Source organism: Canis lupus, chromosome 23 (genome assembly GCF_048164855.1).
Source record: "Canis lupus baileyi chromosome 23, mCanLup2.hap1, whole genome shotgun sequence".
In the NCBI taxonomy this organism is placed as follows: domain Eukaryota; kingdom Metazoa; phylum Chordata; class Mammalia; order Carnivora; family Canidae; genus Canis; species Canis lupus.
Genome location: NC_132860.1, coordinates 11,349,857 through 11,373,943, shown reverse-complemented (window position 1 = coordinate 11,373,943; position 24,087 = coordinate 11,349,857). Strand labels below are relative to the sequence as shown.

At 47.4% G+C, this 24,087-nt stretch overlaps 1 protein-coding gene across 18 annotated transcripts in view; it reads right to left on the bottom strand.

The window, feature by feature from the left end:
* Positions 1–24,087, bottom strand: part of PLEKHA7 (pleckstrin homology domain containing A7) — a 220,197-nt gene that overhangs the window by 7,272 nt on the left and 188,838 nt on the right. For 11 of the 18 annotated variants that reach the window (XR_012015511.1, XM_072793905.1, XM_072793907.1 and 8 more), the window contains 12 exons: positions 23,365–23,445; positions 19,475–19,543; positions 19,196–19,276; positions 18,185–18,334; positions 17,464–17,565; positions 11,052–11,160; positions 10,671–10,897; positions 7,243–7,431; positions 7,030–7,147; positions 4,893–4,996; positions 3,990–4,190; positions 986–1,144 (listed from right to left, as the gene is read on the bottom strand). Coding sequence is in view for 17 of the 18 variants with exons in the window: in XM_072793905.1 (XP_072650006.1) it covers positions 986–1,144; positions 3,990–4,190; positions 4,893–4,996; positions 7,030–7,147; positions 7,243–7,431; positions 10,671–10,897; positions 11,052–11,160; positions 17,464–17,565; positions 18,185–18,334; positions 19,196–19,276; positions 19,475–19,543; positions 23,365–23,445 (1,590 nt within the window). In the remaining variant the exon portion in view is untranslated. The remainder of the gene's footprint in view (positions 1–985; positions 1,145–3,989; positions 4,191–4,892; positions 4,997–7,029; positions 7,148–7,242; positions 7,432–10,670; positions 10,898–11,051; positions 11,161–17,463; positions 17,566–18,184; positions 18,335–19,195; positions 19,277–19,474; positions 19,544–23,364; positions 23,446–24,087) is intronic. The other 7 variants (XM_072793908.1, XM_072793914.1, XM_072793915.1 and 4 more) reach the window with 3 other exon arrangements.

Sequence of the window (24,087 nt, the reverse complement as noted above, 5' to 3'; positions counted from 1 at the left end):
CTCCCCAGGTGTGAATTTGCTCATCCTTCCAGTGGTATGAACGTTTCCTGTCGTGTAGTTTCAGAGCACGACAAGTCCTACACAAATATTTGTGGGGTATCTATGCGCCACTGTGAGCTTCATCCAACAGAGTTGTCACTCCGGAAGTACTTACAGAGCACCTACTATGTGCCAGGCCCTGTGCCAGGTGCTAAGTGCACGGTGAACCAAACAGCCATAGACCGTTCTACAGAGCTTACAAACGGCACAATATAGGCCTCAGGAGACCTCCCCGTGTCCTGAAGACCCTGAGTCTGTCACCCTCTAATTTCTTGCTCTTCCTGTGGGTAAGACATATTCCTGAATGAAAGACGACCCAGGGTTTACTCGCTTTCCTGGGCTTGGCCAGCCATGATGCATTGGTGCCACCAGAGGGCACCAGAAGAACTCAGACCAGAACTGCGCAGGTCTCGGCAGGGGCTGGAAATTTCACCTGTGATTTTCAAACCCGCTCGCCTTCTCCCAGCCTTGCCCAAGTCTAATTGCCCAAGTTGGCCTGACTGGCCAGTTGCAAGGCCAACACCTAGTTTTCTGGGGAGCATTTGCCAATAACAACTACCTCATCACATGCCTACTATGTGCCAGGCCCTGTGCTCCTGATTTTCTGACCACTGCTAATCCTGCAAGCAACGTGCTGAATCACGTAATCCTCACCACAACCCACTTTACTGTAGAGGAAATTGAGGCTCAGAGAAGTTAAATGACTTGCCCTCAATTATGGAGAGAAATAGATCTAAATCTGCATCAAAATGCCTTGGCTCCTTTTATTGCCTTGAGCTGCTATGCATCCATCCTCCTGGCCACACAGAAACTGAGACTTGTCCCCATTCTGGACAGCACCCCCTCCCCCAAGTGCCACTGGGAGGGCCGGTCAGGTCGGTCGCCAGCCTGAGCCGGATAAAGCCTGCTCCTCCCGGGGGGACATGAAGGAAGCCCCTGCCCTCACCTCTCTGCTGATGTCCAAGTCATAGTCTTGAGGTTCCAGGTCCAACTCAGTGACAGGCATGGCCTGCACTTTCAACCAGCCATTGTCCTCCTTGTCCTTTCTTTCCCCTTGCATCGCCCGTTCCAGCAACTGCAGGTCAAAGTCCTGCTCGCGCTTCCACTGGCAACAGAACGAGAAGGTTAAATGTAGTCGCTTCCTGACTGCTCAGAAAACCATGCTTGTCCCCTTTGGGATGGGGCCTGCAGGCACTGGGGTCCTTGGGAAGGGGGCCTGTGACCCATGAGGGAAAAGCTGTGTGACCATGAGCATCTCAACCTCACCTCTAAAACAAGACAGCAGTGGTGAGACATGGTCGGTCCCTGTGGGTGCTGGAAGGCCAAGTAAGAGAAATGGAGAATGAGGCCTCTGCCCCTTTTACATGTTCTGATGCCAGACTGCTGATTTCTCTCTCATCTGGGCACCCAGAGGATTCACACATGTACCTCTAGGGCCTAGTTCTAAGACCCATGACTTTAGACTCATGTTGGTCCCCAGAGATACAGGAGGTTTCCAAATCCAAGAGGGTGACCTCAAAACAGAACCTGGGACAGAGATTCAGAAAAAGCTGCTTCATAGCTTGTGGAAGCCTTCCGGGTTCAGGAGCCATACATCTCAGCTCAGAAATGGTGAGAAAAAAATAAGCCCTTTGAGGCTCTGGTAAGCACATACCAATAGCCAAGACCCTCTCTACTAGGTACTCCCAAGAGGATACACTTAGGGGTGGGGGATATTGTACCCATAGAGGGAAGTGAAGGTCTAGGCAGGAATAGGTTGGGCCTAGGGAGGTAGCTAAGCTGCTGTTTACCCAGGCATCTATTTGAGGGCAGATACTTGAAGTTAGAAAAAAAATGAAACCATGTAAAATTGAAATGCTAAATCAAATGCAATATTTCCCAGGCTATTCCTTAGTACCAGCTATGAAACAAGCATCTCTTCACAGAGGGAAAAACTAAACTGGCCATTGTAAGATCCAAACACAACTCTGCAACTCCACAGTCGCCTTTCAAATCTCTATGGCCTATGTCCTCACAGGCTTTTGAAACTGAGCAGGGTGTTGAGAGAAGGAAACAGGCTCAAAGCTTCTCTTTTCTTGAGCAGAAACCAAGCAGATGCGTCTCCATCCCAGCAGACCTCCTCCATCCCACCCCATACATTTCACGGAGCCCTCAGTGGTCATGATTGTCTTTGATACTCCCTTAAGTCCCCCCCCAAAGCCCCAAACCCATAGCTGTATCAGCACATTTCACCCATTCATGCACAAGCTCTCCATACTGACTCCAAGCCAATGTAATTGCTCTTAGGTGGTGATTTCCAATTATAGTATGAAAGGATTAGGCATTTGAAGTTTCAAAGATGAAAAATTAATTTAATGATTCACAAAGAAAATGCACATTTTCTTACACGCTCACAAGTGCCCCAAGTAGAGACAAATCCTCATTTAAACCCAGCCTGATTGTTTGCACAAACAGGAAAAGTTCACTAGACTCTGGGATGTATCCTGGGGAAGAACCACGCCAATCCATTGTCATTAAGCAACACGTTTATTGGCGTTGATGCAGAGACTTACACAAGTCTTTTTTAAGAGAAAAATTACAAGATACTCAAGTTACGATTTTAGATAATCTTTCTACATTTGAGACATCAGGTTGTAAAAGGTCAGTGTTACCCCAAATGACATTTGCTTATAAAGTTTAAAAGTTACCAGTTTTGCAGCTTTTCAGGATATGAGTGTCCTGGGTCTTACCCCTTTGGTGTCTGTGCTAACAGCTGCAGAGAGGCCCTCTGAATACAGAACATAATATATCTTGGCATCCGTTCAAATTATTAAATACTAGAAACACAAAAAGTTTTCCATAAGAAATTGTGTGCTAGGACTGGAGGAATCAAAACTGAACCACTTTAGACTTGGTAGGATTTATTTAAACGTGCGATCTCTGAAGTCTGTGTCTACCATCCGGGTGTAAGGCATGGACTTTGATCAATTCATAATGCCCAGACCTCTGCCCATGATCACGGCCCTCAGGCAGCAGGTTGGCTCAGCCTTGTGGGGAGGCTTTTGGGTTAAGTGAATTATGAGTCAGTAGGCCTGCATAAAGGGGGCAGCAGAAAGGTGAGTCACACATGGGAGTGCTGGCTAGGCTATGGAGACAAGAGCTGCTATTACAAGCCTGGTAATAAAGAGCACAGGCCAGTTAAAGAATGTTCAATGCAAATTAGAAGCTTCCGTAAACACAATCAGGCAGGATTAGAGAGGCAATGAGCGGTAACACTAAAAGCAAAAGAGCTTGTGCAATGAATTAGGGAAAGAGCAGTCTGGCTAGAGGGCTAGGGAAACAGTGATTTCAAACAACAGGGAGAAGTCAAATGGAATGTTTCCAAAAGGGACAGGAGGGGACTGTGGGCAGGGTGCAGTGCCTGGAAGCACGCCGGGGGGCAGCACAGATCCCCCCCGCTCTCCGGGGGCACCATGAGGCCTGCCGGCACCACAAGCTGGGGGAGACCGCCCGCCCTCAGGGCTGCACGGACGACCCTGTGCCCAGTTGCTCCACAGAGCATCGCTTAGAGGTTTGGGAGGCTAGCTGGCTTTCGCTCCTCCTCATCCAATCTTATCACCATCTTCCTCTTCCATTCCTGAACTCTGTACTCCCAAGTCCTTGATCCAGCTGAGACTCCAAATGCTACAAAGTCCTCTCGCAAGTTCAGCTTGGAGAACAAACTTGGGACATTTTCTCTGGCTCCTAGGCTCCTGCCGTGACATCCTCACTCCTCCTCCAATTCCGGATCACCCTCTGACCAGGTCACACATGTGGCCTGGGTTGTGGACAAAAACAGCCTGTGGGGTGTTCTCTGAACCTTCCTGGTCGAAGGCCTACTCTCTCGGGGGTGTGATGTCCTTGTGTTTGGGGAACTCAGGGAAGCTCTGCTCCCCGTCCCAGCCCCACCTGCCTGGACCCTCCTAACATACTGAGCCGAGATCTCCAGGGAGAGGCTGGCTGAGGTAGCGGGACGAGGGCAGACCCGTCCTCTCTCCTTGGCTCAGCGTCCTCTTGCGCTCCCGGACCAGGGCCTTCTGGTGTCGCTTCATGCGCTCCAGCTGCTCCTCCGCACTCATCTTGCCCCGCTGGTGGTCCCCTGAGTACAGGCGCTCCAAGGCACTCTTGGGTCTCTGAGGAGCAGGAGAGTGAGAGACAAGGCAGCTGGGCTAGGACACAGGGCAGCCACCCTGCAGCTCCATTCCCATCTTCCCACTCTCTCCCTCTCACTCTCTCACATACACACACACACACACTCACTCACTCACTCTAGCTCCTCTAAACACACTCATGAACACAACACCCTTGACCCTCACAGGCTCTCGGGAGAGCATCCCATTCTGCAGATGCAGATACTGAGGCCCAGGACTGTCCAGCTGGGCACACATGCAGCATGTGATGCAGCCAAAACTCAGGGTGCAGACTTTCTGGATACCCTCATGTGAGCCTGAAGAAATGGGGAGAGCTGTATGATGCCTGTAAAAGGTCAGTGTTACCCCAAATGACATTTGCTTATAAAGTTTAAAAGTTACTGGTTTTGCAGCTTTTCAGGATATGAGTGTCCTGGGTCCTACCCCTTTGGTGTCTGTGCTAACAGCTGCAGAGAGGCCCTCTGAATACAGAACATAATATATCTTGGCCCCTTTTAGGTGGGCCATGGGAAAGGTATCCACTGAGTACATGGTGACAGGGACCCTGCACTCAGGAGAGGCTGAAGTCACCTCAGAGGCCATCCCTGGGGCTCACAGGATTGCTAGTCATCATCCACCTCTGAGCCCTTCCCTCTGTGGGTGAGGGAGCAGAGCACTCCTTGAGAACTTCTCAAGGCCACTCACAGGGAAGGTCACCTTGTTGCTCTCGGCATTTAGACCCCTCCGGAGTGTGACGTAGGGAGCAATGGTGGACGACTGCTGGAGCCTTGACGTGGACCCCGAGAGCCCTTAGTGAGGAAAGAGAAGTGCAAGTGTATTTGTGATGGGGTGGACAGGCTACCAGCACCACCACCCCCTCCGAATCACCTCCCACTCCTGAGAGGGGACTGTGAGGACCTGGCCAATAACCCATTCTTTTTCCTCCCCAGAGCCTGGAAGAGCAAGCCCCCAGGTAGAGGATGAGGGGCCAGCCCAGGGGTGCTCCCTGTCCCCAATGGGAAATAGCATCTCTGAAGATGTGTAGACCACCCTAGTCTTCCTTCATATGCAGAAGACCTGGGCTTCTTGGCAGCTAGAAAGGATGGAGGGGAAGGAATGCCCTTCATCCTTTCATCCTGATGCACTCCTATGCGTCCTTCAGGACCCAACCTGGATGCCCTGCCTGTGTGAAGCCTTCTTAAATGCCCAAGCAGAATCTATTGTCCTGCATATCCTTCAATATATGCACTGGTTACTGCATTGACCACAGTGCCAATGTACCTGTCCAACTAGCCTGCAAATTCAGTGATGCCTGCCTGCCTGCCTGCCTGGCTGAATGAATAAATGAATGAAAGGAAAGCAGCAGCACCAAGTATTTACTGATCACTTAACTATCTAACGGGAAGGCACTGTGCTAGGTGTTTTATATAGATTTTGTTCCACTGGCCTTACCACGTAAGCATTCATTACCCAACCATTGTAGAGAATTATAGTCTAAGGCTCAGAGAGGTCAAGGAACTTGCCCAAGGTCACATGGTAGGAATATCGTCGACCATGTACATTCCATGTCTGGGTCCTTAGATGTGAGATAGCTTAAAGAAATCATCTCACCCTGGCTGGCTGGTGCCACCACCTGTGCTTTCTCCACTAACACCAATTCTTATCAGGGGCAGTCCCTGACATCTAGAAATGGACATCACACTGGCTGAGGACACCATTACCACTTAGCGTGTAGGGAAAAGAATGATAACTGCCCTGCAATGCAAAGAGAATCCTGAGAAACAAAGAACTGTCCTGCTCCAAATGCCACTAATACCACTGTTAATAAACACCTCTAGGCCATAGTGAATTAAGGGAACAGCATCCCTGTGCACAGTGCTTCAGCAAAATCCAGAGCCTGCACCCTCCAGGGACCAGCTCAGGCCATAGCATGCCTAGGCAGTGTGGTGGGCTGGAGTCCCATAACCCTGCAGGTGCCAGAACTATAGCTGTGGCTCCTCCTGCTTCTGCACCTGACCAATGAGCAGAGCACTTGACCACCCACTTTGGGGAGCAGACAGGAGGATCAGGTGAGGAACAAATGAAGGAGATAGTCAGCCTGCTCAGAGATTCCAGCAGACCCAAATGCAAAAAGGTCAGGAGACCTCCTTGCAATGGGATTTCTGAGGAGATAGTCTGGCTGTGGGGACAAAGGAGGTATAGGTGAGCCTAAGGGCCTAAGTCTGTTCTCACCCCCATCTTGAAGGGATAGGGGAGGGCAGTGAGGAGGAACCCCAACTGAGAAAGGTGTGTCTGGAGAAAGGACTCCTGGAGTCTCAGAGTGACACAGGAGAGCACAAACCTACTGGAAAGCCAGAGACCACCAAATTGATGGCAGTCACCTAACAGCCCAACCTGCAGGGTGCCGTGGTTCTGGGACAGAACACTGGGGTTGTGTTCTGACTCCATCACCTGTTAGCCATTTGGCAAGTTAGTTAATTTCTCTGAGTCTTAGTTTTCTTATCTCTAAAATGGGAATAATAATAGTACTTCCTTCACAGGATTATTATAGAGATTAGCTAGGTGAATATAGAGCATAACATAGCGATGGGCTTTGAAGTAATTGCTATTATTATTATTTCCAGGGGCAGATGTAATAAAAGAGGAAGAGAATCAGGATGTAGGCCAGAGGACGGAAGGACGGGCCCTCCCTGCAGCCCAGAGTCTCCCTGACAGCTGCTGCCCACACTGAGGCCCAAAGCCCCAAGCGGAAGGGTGCAAGGGACCGGGTCAGAGACTGGGGAGCAGTGGTGTGGTAGGAGCAGGGGTTCCCAGAAAGCCTCCGCGGACAGCTTTGCCTTACCTCTGCCTGGCAGTGTCTGGTACCTGCTGTCGGGGCCCACTAGTCCCAGGGAGGGCTGGGCCATGTCCCCACTGAAAGTCGCCAGCTCGGGCTCACTAACGTATGACCGAAGCTCCACCTGCGGGCAGAGTCTGAGGCTGTCGTACCTGCCCAGTGTCCCGCCACCTTCCCTCCCTTGCGCAGCGGGGCCACCCGGGCTCGCTCTCCGCTCACCCGTGAGTCCCCATTCACACACTGCCCCTGCTCCCGGTCTCGCTTCCTCTCGTCCGACTGCCGTTTAAGACCTCTCACTGAGGTGTGCCGGATGATGGTGGCCTCCTTCGGGAGAGGTGGTACTGCCGGGGGCTGGTCCTCTGGACTGTAGAGCTCCGGGAGTGGGGGCCTGGGAGGCGCCTCATCTTCCTGCTCAGAAAAAGAACTAGAATCAGTGCCCAGCGAGAGGCAGCTAGAGGGAGGATGCCTAGTGGCACCACCACAGGGGTGACCCAAAAGGCCATAGTAGGCCACCTCGGGCCTGCAGAGCACGACCACTTCAGCCCAGCGATGCCAGCATTTCCCCTGGATGAGCTGTGAGGAAGGGGGATGCCTCTGCTCTAATCCTATTCTTCTCTTCAATTCACTCACTTTCCGTTTTGCATTACCTATACGAAACCCAGAACTCCGCTCTCCTGTGTCCAAGATTGTACTCCACTCCTTGAAGTGTCCCATGGGGGGAGCGGGCCGGTAAGTCTACTTAGTCCTATCTCTATGACAGCAGCACCCCTAGCCCTCCACACCACCTGGAGGACAAACATCTACCCCACTCCAAAGTTCTCAGACCGAGCTGGTTCACTGTCCCTGTATGGTCTCTGGATCCTTCAACAGGTTGGGATCTGAGCAAGGACAGTCTACATCCCCTGCCCTTTCTATCAGAAATGTGCGTGGTTACAAAATATTTCCTCCTTCCTGACTCAGGGACTGGATAAGCAGTCAGTGCGGGTGACTCACTGCCTTCCTGGCAGCCCACTCCCTGGGTGGTGATGAATGTAACTATTTTCCTTGAAACTGACTCCTCGCCCCCTAATAAATGCTCTCTGAGGGCTGTGGTTTCTGCACAGACCGACAGCCTGGCCCCTGACTGCCGTGAACACCCACTCCTGGAACCAGGGACCATTGGCACCCCTTCCTAATCACCCTCCCTCCTTCCTTAGTTTCTCTTTGTTTTTCAGAATTTTGGAGAGGTCAGGAAAGGATGCTGAAGCTTGCTCTATGGAGGTTTATCAGCATTCTAGCAAAATGACACAATTCACTACTGTTTGAAAGCTAAGCCTCCTGTCCCAGATACCCACAGGCTCTCTGAGCATCAGCGGTTTCCAACTCTGACAAGGTCTTGGAATCACCAATTTCTAAAAAGCTCCCCAGAAAGATAAACACAAAACATTGACGCAAACACAAAACTGCCTTTGACTAAAGGGAATAGAATGTCTGGAGATGGAGGGTGGGAAGAGACATTTTATTATATACTTTTCTGTATCTTTTTATTTTGTACCCTTTGAGAATATTATCTAATAGAAAAGTGACAGGGGTGTCTGGGTGGCTCAGTCTGTTAAGCATCTGCCTTTGGCTCAGTCATGATCCCAGAGTCCTGGCAGGGAGTCCGCTTCTCCCTTTACCCTCCCCCCCACACACACACTTGTCCTCTCTCTCACTGGCACTGTTTCTCTCTCTCAAATACATAAATAAAAACCTTTTTTAAAAAGTAACATTAAATTCAAGAGAATAAGCCAAATAAAAATGAAAGAACTATAGCTACATGCAACAAAGTGGACAAGTCTCACATATATAACGTTGAAGACAAGATGCAAGATACAAAAGAATACAGTACCACATACAGGCACAACAACTCAAGTGTTTAGACATAGGTAAGCAAAATTTAAAAAAAAAAAAAAAAGGCAAAGAAATTATTCAAAAAGTCAAGATAGTGATAATGGTTACTTCAGGCAGAAAAGGACTCATGGGCCTGAGGTGTCTAGTTGCTGACAAAGTTGTTTCTTGGTTTAGGTGTTGGTATAAATGGGTGGTCTCTTTATTATTTGTTAAATTATATATTCATGTTTAATATCAATCTCAGGATATCACTATGTCACAAGTACAAATATAAAACAAACAATAATAACAAATGGTAAACCTGGTGAACAAAGGGAAAGAAGATGCCCCCCACCCGGTGACTCTGATGCTCAGCCAAGTTGAAAAGCCCTGCCTGTGGGCCACAGAGGACTCAACTGTGAAGAGCCTCTGTGACCATCTATTCTAAGCTGCTTGTTGTGCACGAGGGAAAACTGAGGAAGCCCAGAGAAGGGATGAGACTTGACCAAGGATCCAGTGAGACAAGAACTGGAATCCAGGCCATCCAGCTCCTAAGCTACCATCTTTTCCCTCTGCTCCTCATCCCTGCTAGCAGGCATCCTGCCTTAAGTCAGAGGCTGTGTGCCCTAGCCATTCCTGCTGTATTTCCCACCTCCTGTTTGGTGGCTGGTACCCCACTGCCTCTTAGATATAAAATTGGGAAGGAGACCTCAATGTGAAGAAATTCATGACGACTCAGTCCCAGCACCTGTCTTCCAGCTATGGGCCCTGGGCTATGGCTGGAAGCAGGTGGTCAGCAAGATCCAGGGTATGGGAACTTGTGTGTTTTGGCCAGCACTGGATACCAACCTTGTCAGACGTCCTAGGCATACCCTGTCCCCAGACAAAGCTCCTCTAAGCCTCTGCTGGCAAAACCTGAAGGTCCTCGTTCCAAGGTCCCCTCCACTATGGCTTCCTTGTCACTTGGACCAGATCCCTCGTATTCTACAGCCAAGGCTGGCCTGGTGCTGGAGATGTGAGCCATCACAGTACCTGTCCGCATTTTCTATCTCTTTAAAGTTTCCTGTGCTCCCAGACTCTGTCAAAAGCTTGGCCCTTCTTTCTGATAGGCAAGCCAAGGTGCTGGCTCAGGCAAGCATATGGGCCACAGACTCGATCTGAGGAGCTGGGCAAAACATCCAATTAGATGGTGGATGACACAAAGAACAGGACGTGTGGATTGGACCTACTAATATGGAGACCTTAAGCAAATGTGAACACCTTTGAGCCTCAGTTCTCTTAGGTGTGGGATGGGATACAGACCTTCCTGTCTAAACTCCATGAGGTCATTGTGAAGATCAACTGTATCCTATAACCCAGCAGAGTGCTCAACTGCCGGTGAAGACAAAGATACTCTTTTGCTGAGAGGACTCCATCACCCACAGGCTTGTGTAACTGCAGGTTTGCAGGTTTGAGTCCTGCATGGGGCAGCCACCTGTCTCTGCATGATGCAGATCACAAATTCCATCCTACTTAGCACAGTAACTTCTTCCTGCTGGGCCTCAGTTTTTCCAACTGCAAAATGGGAAGACTGGGCTAGACCCTCTCCAGGGGCTCTTCCAGTTCTGGGAGTCTAAAGTACAACAGTTGGCTCTACCACTCCTTAACATTTCATAGCTCAGGACTCTGGCTGGTTCTGTCTCCCCGGGTTTCTCCAAAAGCTTCTCTTCCAAAAGAAGCTGACCTGCGGACACAGAGAGACAATCATCTCCCAGAGAGAAGACAACAGCACTGAGCTCCTGGTCATCTATACTTACGACTTTGGGCTTCGTCTTGGTTGGTGACTGAAGAGGGGATGTCACTTTCCTCAGCTGGGGTGGATGAGGTCGGTACGGCACATAGGTTTGCAGCTGGGGGAAGAGTCGAACCTCCAGAGGGGTCCGCACAGGACTGGTGGGAGGGCTGGGCTGTGGGGGTGGCTTGCTCTCAGGAGTCGAGAGTGAAGGCACAGGCGGGTGAGGAAACAAAGGCACCGTTTTTCTCTCTAAGGGTCATGGACAGAAACAAAGGATGGGATGGAACAAAGACTCTCTTCCCTGGAGGACTTACGCCATAAAGACCTGACCTCCCCAAGGGCCAGCCCATATATATGGGTGCTGACCTCCAACTCCCTGCCCCCAGGAAGGTGGCCCACTCACCTGGATTTTTGACTGATTCTACCAGGATTCTAAAGTTCTCTTTATTTGCACTCAGGCCTGCAATGACATCTTCAATCCTCCAGAGATCCTTCTGTATCTGCGATTTCTCCTGAGAAAGATAAGATGGTGGTTCATTCACTTCTTAGCACCTACCAGAAGTTTCTCATTAGGACTTATGCTGTCATTTCAGACATAGCTCCTCACCCTAGGGGGCAGCAACCCCATTGGAAACCCCACCAGGCCTAGAGCCAAGCCTGCCTTGGAGCTTCATAGGGAAGCACACATATAGAAGATCCTCAAGATCCAAGGGGAAAAATTCAGAGGAGTTTTCCAAGTCGCCTTGGCTAGCTCCCCCTAATTTAAAAATAGACTGCCTTAAATGCTATATGCTTCTACTTATAAAGTATCTAGAGCAATCAAAGTCAGAGACAGAGGAGTAGTTACCAGAGGCCAGGATGGAGAGGGGAATGAGGACTGTTGTTTAATGGGTAGAGTCACAGTTTTGCAAGATGAAGAGAGTTCTGCACATTGGCTGTACAATGTGAATGTACTTTACTCAACTATAAGCTAAAAATGGCTAAGGTCATAAACTTTACGTTATGCATATTTTATCATAATTTTTTTAAAAATACTTTTTTAGACAATCAGGGCAAAAGGGAAAAGAAGGCAAAGACTAGAGGTTACACTATCTCCAGAATATAAAGAACATCTTTTAAAAGACAAAGCTGAATCCTGGGACTTGAGGTTCATTTGAGAGCATAATGGGCAGTGAACGTTTGGCAATAAAAAGAAATAAAGTATTGATATGTGTTACAATGCAGATCTACCTTGAAAATGTTTATGCCACATGAAAAAAGCTACACAAAGGCCACATTTTATATGATTTCACTTACACAAAATGTCCAGAATAGGTAAATCCATAGAGACACAAAGCAGAATAGCAGTTGGCTGGAGCAGGGCTGGGGAGCTGGGGATGTGGATGGGAAGTGACTGTTAATAGACAGAGGGTTTTCTTTTCAGGATGAAATGTTATAAAATTGATTGCGGTGATAGCTGCACAACTCTATTCTAAAAACCACTGAATTGTAAACCTTAAAAAGGTGAATTTTATGGTATCTGAATTATGTGATAAAACTGTTATTTTTTTTTAAAAAAAAAGTACAATGGGAAAAGAGCCAGCCTACATGAGCATATGCACACTCCGACAAGTCACAAACAAAATCAGATGGGGAGAGGTCCTAGAAAGAGGTGAGCAGGTTTTATCATGATTAAGGGACTGTGGGCATTTTACTGTGTATAGTTGACACACAATGTTCCATTAGTTGCAGGTGTACAACATATTGATTCAACTTCTCTAAACCTTACACCATGCTCACCACAAGGTAGCTACCATCTGTCACGATACGACGCATTTACAATATTATTGACTATATTCCTTATGCTGTGCCTTTTATTCCCACAATTCATTCATTCCATAACTGGAAGCCTGTACCTCCCCCTCTCCTTCACCTGTTTGTGCATCGCCCCCAACCCCCTTCCCTCTGGCAATTATCAGTTTGTTCTCTGTGTTATGGGTCTGATTCTGCTTTTTTTTTAGTCTTTTGTTTTTTAGATTCCACATGACTGCAATCATGTGGTATTTGTCTTTCTTAGTCTGACTTATTTCACTTACCATAATATCCTCTAGATCCATCCATGTTGTTGCAAATGGCATGAGCTGATGTTTTTTAGAACTGTGTAACATTCCATTGTGGTGTATAACACACCTTCTTGAGAAAGTTGTCTATCCATGGACATTTAGGTTGCTTCCATATCTTGGCTATTATAAATAATGTTGCAATAAACATAGGGTGCATATATCTTTCCAAATTAGTGTTTTTATTTCCTTTGCCTAAATACGCAGTACAGAAATTGTTGGAATAGTCATATGGTATTACTAATTTTTTGAGGAACCTCCATGCTGTTTTCCAGAGTGGCTGCATCAATTTACATTCTCACCCATAGTACATGAGGGTTCCTTTTTCTCCACATCCTCATTAACATTTATTTCTTGTCTTTTTTATTTTAGCCATTCTGACAGGTATGAGGTGATCTCATTGTGGTTTTAATTTGCATTGCCCTGACGGTTAGTGATGTTGACCATCTTTTCATGTGTCTGTTGCCATCTGTATATCTTCTTTGGAAAAATATCTATTAAGATCCTCTGCCCATTTTTAAATGTCTTTTGTTCCCTGGGCGGGGGCGGAGGTTTGTTTTGTTTTGTTTTGGTGTTGACTTGTATAAGTCCTATTTTGGATATTAACCTATGGGCACCTTTTAATAGAGTTGTTTAAACATCAAATATTCTTTTATTTTTTAAATTGTCATGAGAGAACTCAGCCTTGATCACTCCCAATGGACTTAAACACAAAGGCTTCACACCCTATCTCCTCTCAAGGCACCCAAGTACTCTCAAGTAGAAGAATTCTTGTATGTGTGATACTTATGGACTTGCCTGATCCTGCAAGTAGACTATATACCCTCGGTATATCGCCACAGGCCTGGGTACCCAGCAGGTTCTCAGTACATGTATGGTGAGTGCAAAAAGGACCAATAACATAAAATTCCCTGATCAAATGCTGTCCAACAGCTGTGATAACAGATGTCCGAAGCCTCCCTCCTAAGGGAGCTCACATTCTCATACTCTCTCCACCCTTCCAACAGCAAAACACATCCTCAGAGCCAATACCCAAGGAACAGGCTTGATGCTCAGCTTCACACCAAAGCACGAGTGTTCCAAAACAGACATGGTACTGAACCCAGGGAGAGAGAGAGGGAGTGAGTGAGTGAGAGAGAGAGAGAGAGAGAGAGAGGAGAGAGAGAGCATGCGAGCTAACAGGATTATCTCAGGAGTGGAGGCCCCTGAGCAGAGTGCTGGGAACAGGTAAAGTAGGAGCATTGGATTAAAATCAACTTTCTCCCCTCTCTTCCAGCAGTCTACTTGGCATACTGTTACCTGTCAGTTCATTGTCCTGCCCCCATTTTGCCTTTCTGTCACGCCCACATGTAAGAGAAGAGAAGAGCAAGGACAAGCAAAAGCCAGTGAACATCTAAGGTTCTCCAAGGACAATGGAATTTCAGAACTTAATGACAAGGTGAAGGAAGCTTTTGGGGAGCAGGGGGTGGTGTTTTATCCCTGGATCCTCACACCATGCTGGGCAGAGAGGCTCCTATGTACTGCATTCAGCAAACGCCTAAACTTAATGTCAGGCACCACATACAGCAGGGCCACATACAGGCAGCCTCATCTGTCACTGCCTCCCACAGTTACCTCAATGTCCTTTTATCCTTTCGCTTCCCTGTGCAGGTAGTCATAAGGATCTTTATAAAGAAAAGCCTGTGAATTTTCTCACAGCCAGACCTGGCTAAAGGGAGGCATGTTTCCAAGACCTGTTCCTGAGAATTTATATATGGGGCTGCACGCATATCTCCACTGTTAATGATTTATTCAGGACTCCAACAGCTTGCCTGGCCTAGAATTACACTAAAGAAGTTAGCACAAAGCCTATTCAAAGAAGGGCCAGGTGCACTTTCCAGATCAGGGAGTCAGGGAAAGCATGAGCAACGCCATGCTCGCACCAGGCGAGGTGGAAATCACGTTGCAGGGGCTAGGCTTCAAACTAGCCTTGCTCCTCATAACTTACATGGTTAAGTTCTTCAGGGAGTCTTTGATGAGACTTGTACATTGTACCCATTTGTTTTCTGGAGCAGAAAAAGGGATTCTGGGACTGCTGTATGTTAAATCACCATGAAATAAGGCATAATAGAAACACAATGGCAATGATCATATAAAAAGATGTTTAACCTACTTGTAATTAAATAAATGCAAAGTGAAACAAGATGCCCTTTTTCAGCCAGCAGACTGGCAAAAACCAAAAAGACTGATAATATCAAATACTGAAGAGGATGTGGATAAACAAGTTCAACACCCTCATTCACTGAGGGTGGGAGGGCAAACGTGTGCAGCCTTTTCGAGAGTGACTGGGCAGCCTCCAGCAACATTTAAGATGTACACTCATTTCAGTCTAGCAAGTCCACCCTAGGAGTCTATCTTAGCCAAGTGCTTATAAACGAGCTTGAAAAGGCAGTTACATAAATGCTTATTGTGGTACCATTTATAAAAGCAAAACACTGCAAATAACTTAAATGCCCATCAGAAAAGACTGGCTAAAGTACTATGAAATACTGTGCATGAAATACTATTCAGCAGCTAAGAACTAATTTCTTTTACTTTACACAGCTTTCTGAGATGATGGAAATCTTCTATAATCTGTACTGTCCAATCAGCAGCCACACGTGGCTACTGAGCAATTGAAATGATCCTGGTGTGACTGAGGAATATATTTTTAATTTTAGTTAATTTCAATTAATTTATATTTACATTTATTTAAATAGCCACTGTATCAGGCAACATAAACTTGGAGAGATCTTTTCCAGAAAGATTTCCGCAACATAAAGTTGTCACAAAAAAGCAAGTTACCAAACAATGTGTAAGTATGATTCCTCTTTAAGTAAACCCAACTCCTGCCCCCAAATAAATTATATGATTCTATGGATGGGTATATGATTAAAAACACACAAAAATGGTGTGCAAGGCAAAACCACACACTGATTACATATGGGGCAGGTGACAGGACTGGGGCAGAGAAGGAAAAGAGGCAGAGGAGTTTTTATTTCATTTTTTGCTTTTCCTTCTTACTGTTTGGCCTTTTCAGAGAGATGCATTCATGTGTTATTTTTATAGTTATAGAAAAACAATGAATAAAAAGCTTAAAAAAAAGAAAAAATCACTGCTAAAATTAATTAAAGAAGATCCAAGAAGATGAGTAATAATGGGATAGAACAGTTTAAGAAACTAGTAACTAGAAATAATCATTTGAAGGAGGACACTGTCAACAAAATTCACCTGATATTTTCAAGGCACTATGCCAAGTGCTAGGGTACCAAAAAACAAAAATAAGAAAATGTTAGCTTGGATACATGGAAATTATAGGGGAAAAAAAAAAAGACAATAGCAGCAGGAGACAGACAACTTCTGGGGGAACCAGCAGGTCAGCCCTGAGGCACAGGCAAGCAAGAGTCTTTTCCACATGGCTTTGGACCAGGCTTTCTGGGAATCAGCTCCCAACGGTGAGACAGCAGGCTTTTTTCCCAGGCCAAATACCTAATCCCTCCCCTGAATTCCTTTGCTCTCTGGGCAGGCTGACATTCAGATCATTATATTCATGAAATCACTTGAAGGAAGAGCCTTGGCTAGAACTAGTTCATAGATTAGCAAGCTCAGTACCAAAATTAGCCTAGCATGATGCCTCATGTACAAGAAGTCTCTCAATTAATGCTTACTGATTTCACATAAATCGAATTCATGTCAGGACTCTGACAGAGGAGCTATGGTAGCGCTGAAGCTGGGTTCATAAAAAGGTTATTTTCCATGTTTAAAAAATTTGAGGGTGGGGCAGAAACCTAATCAGGCACCACAATGGGGAAACACTGGACAATTGGAAGACCCAACTGGGGAGAACAAAAGCCATCACTGGGCAGTGGCCAAAAAAAAAAAATTAGAAAAGAAAAAAGGGAAAGGAAGGGAAAGGAAGGGAAAGGAAGGGAAAGGAAGGGAAAGGAAGGGAAAGGAAGGGAAAGGAAGGGAAAGGAAGGGAAAGGAAGGGAAAGGAAGGGAAAGGAAGGGAGGAAGGAAGGAAGGAAGGAAGGAAGAAAGAAAGAAAGAAGAAAGAAAGAAAGAAAGAAAGAAAGAAAGAAAGAAAGAAGAAAGAAAGAAAGAAAGAAAGAAAGAAAGAAAGAAAGAAAGAAAGAAAGAAAGAAAGAAAGAAAGAAGAAAGAAAGAAAGAAAGAAAGAAAGAAAGAAAGAAAGAAAGAAAGAAATGCACTGACTGCCCAGAGCCCAGAGGTATTGAAATGCACCTAGATTCACACTACCTCCTCCGTGAAGGACTAATAACATCTAACTTCAGGAACCAAAGGCAGGCAGGCAGGATGGAGGCAGGGCTTCCTGCTGCTAAGTGAGTAGTGCCAAGATGGGGTGGAGAATTACAGAAACATAGCTCATTCTCAAGTCTCTGTAAGGTTCTCAGGTTGGTATTTCTTTCCTCTCAGGGCTGTTTGCCCCAAATGATTCATAGTAAAACAGTCACAAAAACACCAAGAACTTGTCTTCCAGAGGAGAGAGGTAGGGGGTGCTAAGGTGAGTTTTCTCATCACAGCCTGGCAGGGGGAAGGGATCCCCGAGGGAGAGCTTGGGGGGCAAGCAGGCTGAATCCCAGTGGAAGAAAAAAAGGCCACTTCACAGGGCTCACAGCCCCACAGGTGAAGGCTCTCAGAAGGAACAGAGATCAGAAGGGATGAGTCCATGGGTCACCTGGAAAAAAAAGGCTCTTCTATGTTGCTCCTGCAGAGTCTGCTTCAGCTGCTCCACATCACTCTCCAGCTTCAGGTATTCGTTCCAGGCATTTTCCATCTCCTGTTGGCCAAGGAAATGCTCCTGAGTCTTAGTTATCCCCTGTCCCCCAGATAGCCCCTTGAGCACCTCTACGCCTGACCATTGCTAACCCAGCCAGGGCAGGAGGAAAGGGGAGCCCAGCAGGTCTCAGCCAGGCGTGGCAGGAGAGAGACAGGGCTTGTCTTCTCATTCCTGCTCTGACCCTGGCCACCTGAACTGTCTGTCCCCTCTCCCACCGTTGGAGATGCTTTGGTTCCCAGCCCTGGAAGAAAGGGCCTGCACCACATCAGATGGATAAATTTAAAAAGTAGAAATTCTGACATCTGGGAATTAACTGCACACAGATCAGGAGAAGAGCCTGTTCTGAGAAATCTAGTCCCTTGGGTGCCCCTGTAGCCATACAGGAGTCACTGATGGAAAGCATCCTGAGGTACCAGCAGAGACAGACGTGTCACCCTCAAACAAGGTGAACTACTCTCAGGAGGCAGCCTAGAGAAGTTCTACTGCTCCAAGACTCACGTCCCTGGTCACCAACTCAACTGCAGCTTGTGAAACAGGAGAAGCAGCCCCCTGCCCAGCCCATCTTGGGGGAGTGGGGAGGGGAGGGGAGTGTCTTCCACCCTCCACACCCTCTACACACAGTGGACTCTCTGGAGATCTCTGCCCGGATGTGGACAAGGTCCTCCTGCAGCAACCTCTGCTGGTGAGCAATCTTCTCCAGGTGCTGGGGCTGGTCTCGGTACTGCTCCATCTGTCTGTGCAATACCTCCAGCACAGACTCCAGCTGGTCCTACACGGAGCAAGGGTCAAAGAACAAGAGGATAGCAGGACAGTCCCCAGAGGCCTCCCCATCCCATGCCAGGATACAAACAAACCTGCTGGATCTAACTGAGGCTGAAGGGCCCACTGCCCACTGAGTGGCCTCCTGGGACAAGACACCTAACAGCTCTGTGCCTCAGTTTCTTCATTTGTGAAGTGGGCATAAGGTCATCCACTCTTTATGGGATAAACTATGAGGATACATCAAAGAGTAGATGGAAAATTCTCTTAAGTTTTCTTGGTGAAAAGGGCATGCTATGAATCTTTACCATCACAAATATAGTGCTTTACTGAAGTTCAAAAAAGAAAAAAAAAAAAATCACACTAAGGATCTAAGAAACCAAACATTGGCAGCTCCTGGCCTATTCCTCCCCTCCCATCCAGGCTTGCTTCCTCCATAGCCCAGATCCTGGGAGGAAATGAGCTTTAGAAAATGACAGCCTCTGTCCTGTTAGCAACATGGCTACGTTCTCCAAGGCAGCCCTCCTCCATGCAGTTCAGGGGCTTGGGGTCACCACGTTTCAGCCAGCAGAGCCCTCCTCTCTCCGGCTGACTTCACGGGGGCCCCCGAGGAGAGATAAGCCAGAGCACAATTCAGGTGGAGGAGGGGTAGGTGGCACTTGGAATAAGCAGAGCCGAAGTCTCCCCATAAGATTTCCTCCAGGTTTAGATACAAATGCCCCTGGAAGCGAACACATTGTTCTGAATAAACTAACACCTGTTCTGGATAAATGAATACCTGTGACATGAGAATTCAATCTATATTTGAGGAAAGACAGCATGACAAAACCCCCCTACACCCAGCCCAAGATTATGCAAAACCGGTGCATACTTTGTTCTCCTTGAGGGCTCGGATCTTGTCTTCCAAGTCCTGGAGGATCCGGTCTTGTTCACAGAAGATGCTCAGTTTGACCTGTGAGCAAGAACAGGTTGGAAAGAGCCTGGGGTGATGAGAAAAGGGCATGATCTTGAAGAGTGATCAGAAAGTCTTGGCTACAGAACCATGGAGCCCTGCTTGAAGCTGCCGGCCTCCAATCTAGGGGGAGGCAGGCAGCCGGGGGTGGTGGGGCGGGGCAGGGGGGGTGGTCAGCCTGTTGCCCTGCTCACTCACGTCAATGTCACTCTCCGCAATCTTCACTGGTTTCAGACTTCGATCCTTGACAAGGTCCCGGCCCGTCATCTGGGAGGCGAACAATTTAAATGAGATTAACCATGAGGTTCAAGGATTAGATCTTGAGAAGGAGAGTTAGCCCCACAATGGAAGAGTGTGAAGGTCTTGGTGGGTAGGGTCATGGCATGAAAGGAGCAAAAACTCAGGCGAAACCTGATTTTTATGCCTACTTCATTTTACGGAAAAACCAAGACCTTTTGATGATCCAAGAAGCACTTGTAAATTTCTCAAATTTAAAGAAAAAGTAGACGTTCGAATTATAGTATCATTAACTATGGAAGCTTAAATTTTCCCCAAACAAGTTCAGTATGAATCCTGGAAGACTTAAAAGACATAGTTTTGCTACTGAACCTGGCGTCATATCCAAGTTACAGAAGTCTGTGACACCCAACCCAGGGCAGGCAGGTGGAGGAGGAGGAACCAGCGAGTCCCTGGGGCATCACCAAGCCTCAGTTAAAGGAAGCCTCTGAGGCTCTTACCTCCCCACAAGCAAGGTGAGCCTTTCTTACCCTACACCATTTGGGAAGAGAATCAGGTCAAGGGATGAAGGAACCTGGATAAATCCTGGTTGGGGTTTTCCATTGATCTCTGAATAACTGAGGCTAGGTCATATTTGTATAAGTCACAAGTTACTCAATCCTCTCAGGGAAGAAAATCTCTCAGGGAAGGAAGCCAAAAAGCAGTAGACAAAAATCACCCAAACTTATGGGTCAGCAGGCATTCACAACATTGTCCATCCTTCCCTTGATCACATGTGGGCACCAGGCTGGCATCTCCTACTGACCCCTACAAAGCTAAACCCAATCCTTTAGCCCATGTTTTCACTTCCCCTAATCTCCTTCTTGCCTAAAGCTGTGTGGGGCGGAGGTGGAGGGACTGTTCCAGAGATGCACCCCCACAGCCAAGCCATGGTTGGAGAGGGCCAGGTCGAGCGTGTCCCATGCAGGGAAGGCCAACTTGCTAAGTTCCATTTTACAGATGTGACCAGGGAAACAGAGGGTGGAACCCATCATGACCGAGATATACCACGCAGAGGGTCCCAGTGTGGATGGACAGACAGCTGCTGGAAAGATAGCCCTCTCTTTCTCCCTACTCCATCTGAAAGCTCCAGTAAGTTTGTTTGAATAAGCAGCAGAAATATATTGGCAAACATTCCTCTCAGAACTCAAGCTACTCATGTGCCCAACTGTCCTGCTTTCCTCCTTCTCTATCATCAGCAGCAAACGTGAAGGTCAAGGTCAAGGAATGATGCCCTCTCCATGCCTTGGGCTGAGGATGGAGTCTAGCTGCAGACACACACCCCCACCCATTCCCAAGCTCCACAGTAGAGGGCAGGGACCACCGTCTTCTTTATCTTGGTAAAGCCAGCCCTGAACATAAAGCCTGGCACAATGGAAGGCACTTAGCAAATGCTTATTGCACTGTAGGTAGGTCAAAGGGGAAGCACGTGTGGGTCAATGCTGTAGAATTCCTGGAAAAAAGTAGAACTCCAGCCAAATTCTGCTCTTCAGACTGGCAAATTACGTGTACATACAAATACACAGAGTCACAGAACACATGGACTACTGCCACAATCCACAGACAAACTGCTGGCTCCTGCAAGGACAGAGGAGTGGGAAAGGTGGGGAGGGGTGGAATTAATCCTGGTGAACCACCAACAGCTGGACCTCGCAGGCAGGACTTGGTCCTTTAAACTCAGGGGAACCCAGCAGGTAAAGGTAAGGAGGTCACTCTGTGTCACAGTCCTTTATCAGAGCAGAGGACAAGGAGCTTGTCTGCTCTCCAAGGGGCTGACCCTTGGCTCACTTCCTAAGAAGAAATCATTTTCAAATTGAGATATGCTGTGGGAATTTTTCCTCCTAGCAAAACTCTTTCCCTTATTTCACTGGAGCTTTTAATAGACGCTATCTTTTTGATACTGAAATAGCAAGGCAGAGAATCTAATTGAGCAATGCCTCATTTATCCAGCACCATCAGGAAAGGAATGACGTATTCCACACAAAAAGGGCATTTTGAGAAAGCCGAACCTTTGAAACTGTTTGACGGGAAGGTTTCTAAAAGTAAGTCCTACGCTGCTTTCATAGAACTGCAAATAAGTTCAACCTTTCAGGGATGAATCAGAGTCATTATAAACTGATATTCCATGTCAGTAATATGGAATTTCTTAGAAGTTAGTGTTTTAGGACTACTTGCCCTTTGATTAAATGCTCTTAAGTCTCTGTGCTTTCATTTTGACACATAATGTTTCTCCCTCAGAATATTAGTACACCTTCTTTTTCTAAGAGGTAACTCTCCCTTGTCTCATTTTACTTATTTGACACAGAGAGAGGGAGACAGTGAGTACACAAGCAGAGGGAACATTAGAGGGAGAATCAGGCTCCCCACTGATCAGGGAGCCCAATGTGAGGCTCAATCCCAGGACGCTGGGATCATGACCTGAGCCGAAGGCAGTTGCTCAACTAACTGAGCCACCCAGGGGCCGTCTCTCTTGTCCCCTTTTAATGGCTGCATTTAAGGTGCTGTGAGTTAGGAATTCAGATGGCTGAGTCTGTTAGGACTAAAGACTCCACAGAGGTGACACTTGCTGCTTTTCCCTAACTCCCTCCCTCCAACTGGGTCCCCTGCCCTTCAGGGAAGATCCTCCCACACCTTGTGTCTCCCAGTACACATCAGATGATACGCTGTCTCCTCCTCAGTCATCAGTAACTCTGATTAGGGGTGACTGTGGGGACTGTGACATATTTTCTCTGTATCCTTAAAGTCAGGGCCCAGCATACTGAGGATATTTGGGAAATGTTTGTTTAGTGAACCTGTGAATGTAACAAAATAGAGTGAGTTGGGCCTACTCCTATACAATAACAGGCACAGGCTTCAGAGCATGGGCTTCATGAAAGTGTTTACCCAGCTCAGAGGCCCCTTAAACTTCTGAATTTGCCTTTGCTCCAGAGAGTCAAGGCTACTACGAGTATCCACAAGTAGTTTATTACATCTAATTTTCCTTTTAAAACTTTGCTTTGTGATAGCAATGTTTAGATCCATTTAAAATGTCACTATGGGTCTCAGGTATCTCTGTCATCAAAACAAAACAAAAAAATGAAAGTCATTGGGCATCCTCCCATTTGAAAGAGTATGTGCCCCAGAAAGGAACTGAAGGTCACCCACGTATTTCACCTCCCCTCCACCACATCCCAACACACCTTCTCTCAGGACTCAGGATGACTGGACATAGCACTTGCTTCCTATCCTGCAGCCTCTCGGAAAGCTATAAAAGCTGGCCACATCTCAGGGGCTACTTCAGCATCAGTCAAAGGGGGTATCTGGGAGAGTCCATTTTGTTCCAGTCCCACCCTTGACTGTTTTCAAATGTCAACGTTCCACCCCAGAGAAAAGCCACCCTGATCCCAGGGCCATGGTGAAATCTCAGGGTACTCCAGCTGTTCCAAGGTGACCAGGAACTGCGACCCTTCCCGGGGAACTCACGCTTGACTACACAGACCACACTGGTCACGGTCGACGTCAGTCCTCACCATGGAGGCAGATGAGAGAGAATGGGAACACAACACAAGCTGGTGGCAAGCCAGGCACGCCCTCCCCACCCCCGTGGCAGCACAAAAGATGGAGGCACAGAACACCGCAGATGAAAGGTTCAGCCTGGTGCACCGGCCAAAATGAGGAGGGGAGTTTCAACGGGAGAAAAAAATAAACCAAAATGACTTGCAGGAAGCCTGGGGGCAGTCAGGAGAGCCCCTGGGTAAGCAAGTGATGAGGTCGGCACTGAGCCAGAAGCAATGGAATGGCCCCGCTCGGAGACACAGATCAGATCATCTTACGCTTCTCCTGGGCCGACAGCCCCGTGCTGACTTCTTCAGCACTTTGTAAAGCACGTTGATCAAAGGTTCATTATTTTTTATCTGTTCCAAACAAAAAGCAAATATAACAAAACGTAACAGGTGAGACATCAAAAGACACTTGAAGGAGCCAGAATTTGGGGGAACTGGCCAAGGGAAACCTTAAGGAGGATGTGTGCTAGGCAATCAAATGATCACCTCTCAGTCTGGTTGTGCTGCTTCCCGGCTGCTGGCCTGTCCAGACTTCCATTCCCTCACCTATAAAATAGACGACAAGAAGCTCTGCCTGAAGGATCTTTGTGCAGGCTAGTTTATGTGAGAGGGCCATTATCAGTGCCTGCTTCCTTCTGGTTTCTCCTGCAGAAGGCAAGAGGGGACTTTGCTTCTTTCTTTGTCCTCTTTTACCCTACACTGTAAGACTCTGAATCACTAGGATGGTGCCATGCATCAGTCTAATCCCTGCCCCATGTTTTCCACCTTCAGTCCCCTAGACCCTCGCCTTCACAACTATGTTCATCTAAATAATGATATCTTACCAGTGATCCCAAATGCTTACAGCTCCTTTGAGGGAACACTGTCCCTACCGGCTAAAACAGTGGATCTCAATCCTGGCTGAACAATGGACTCACTTAGGTGGGGAAGGGGAAGGGAAAGGAAAGGGAAAGGGAAAGGAAAGAAGGAAGGAAAGAAAGAAAGATAGATAGA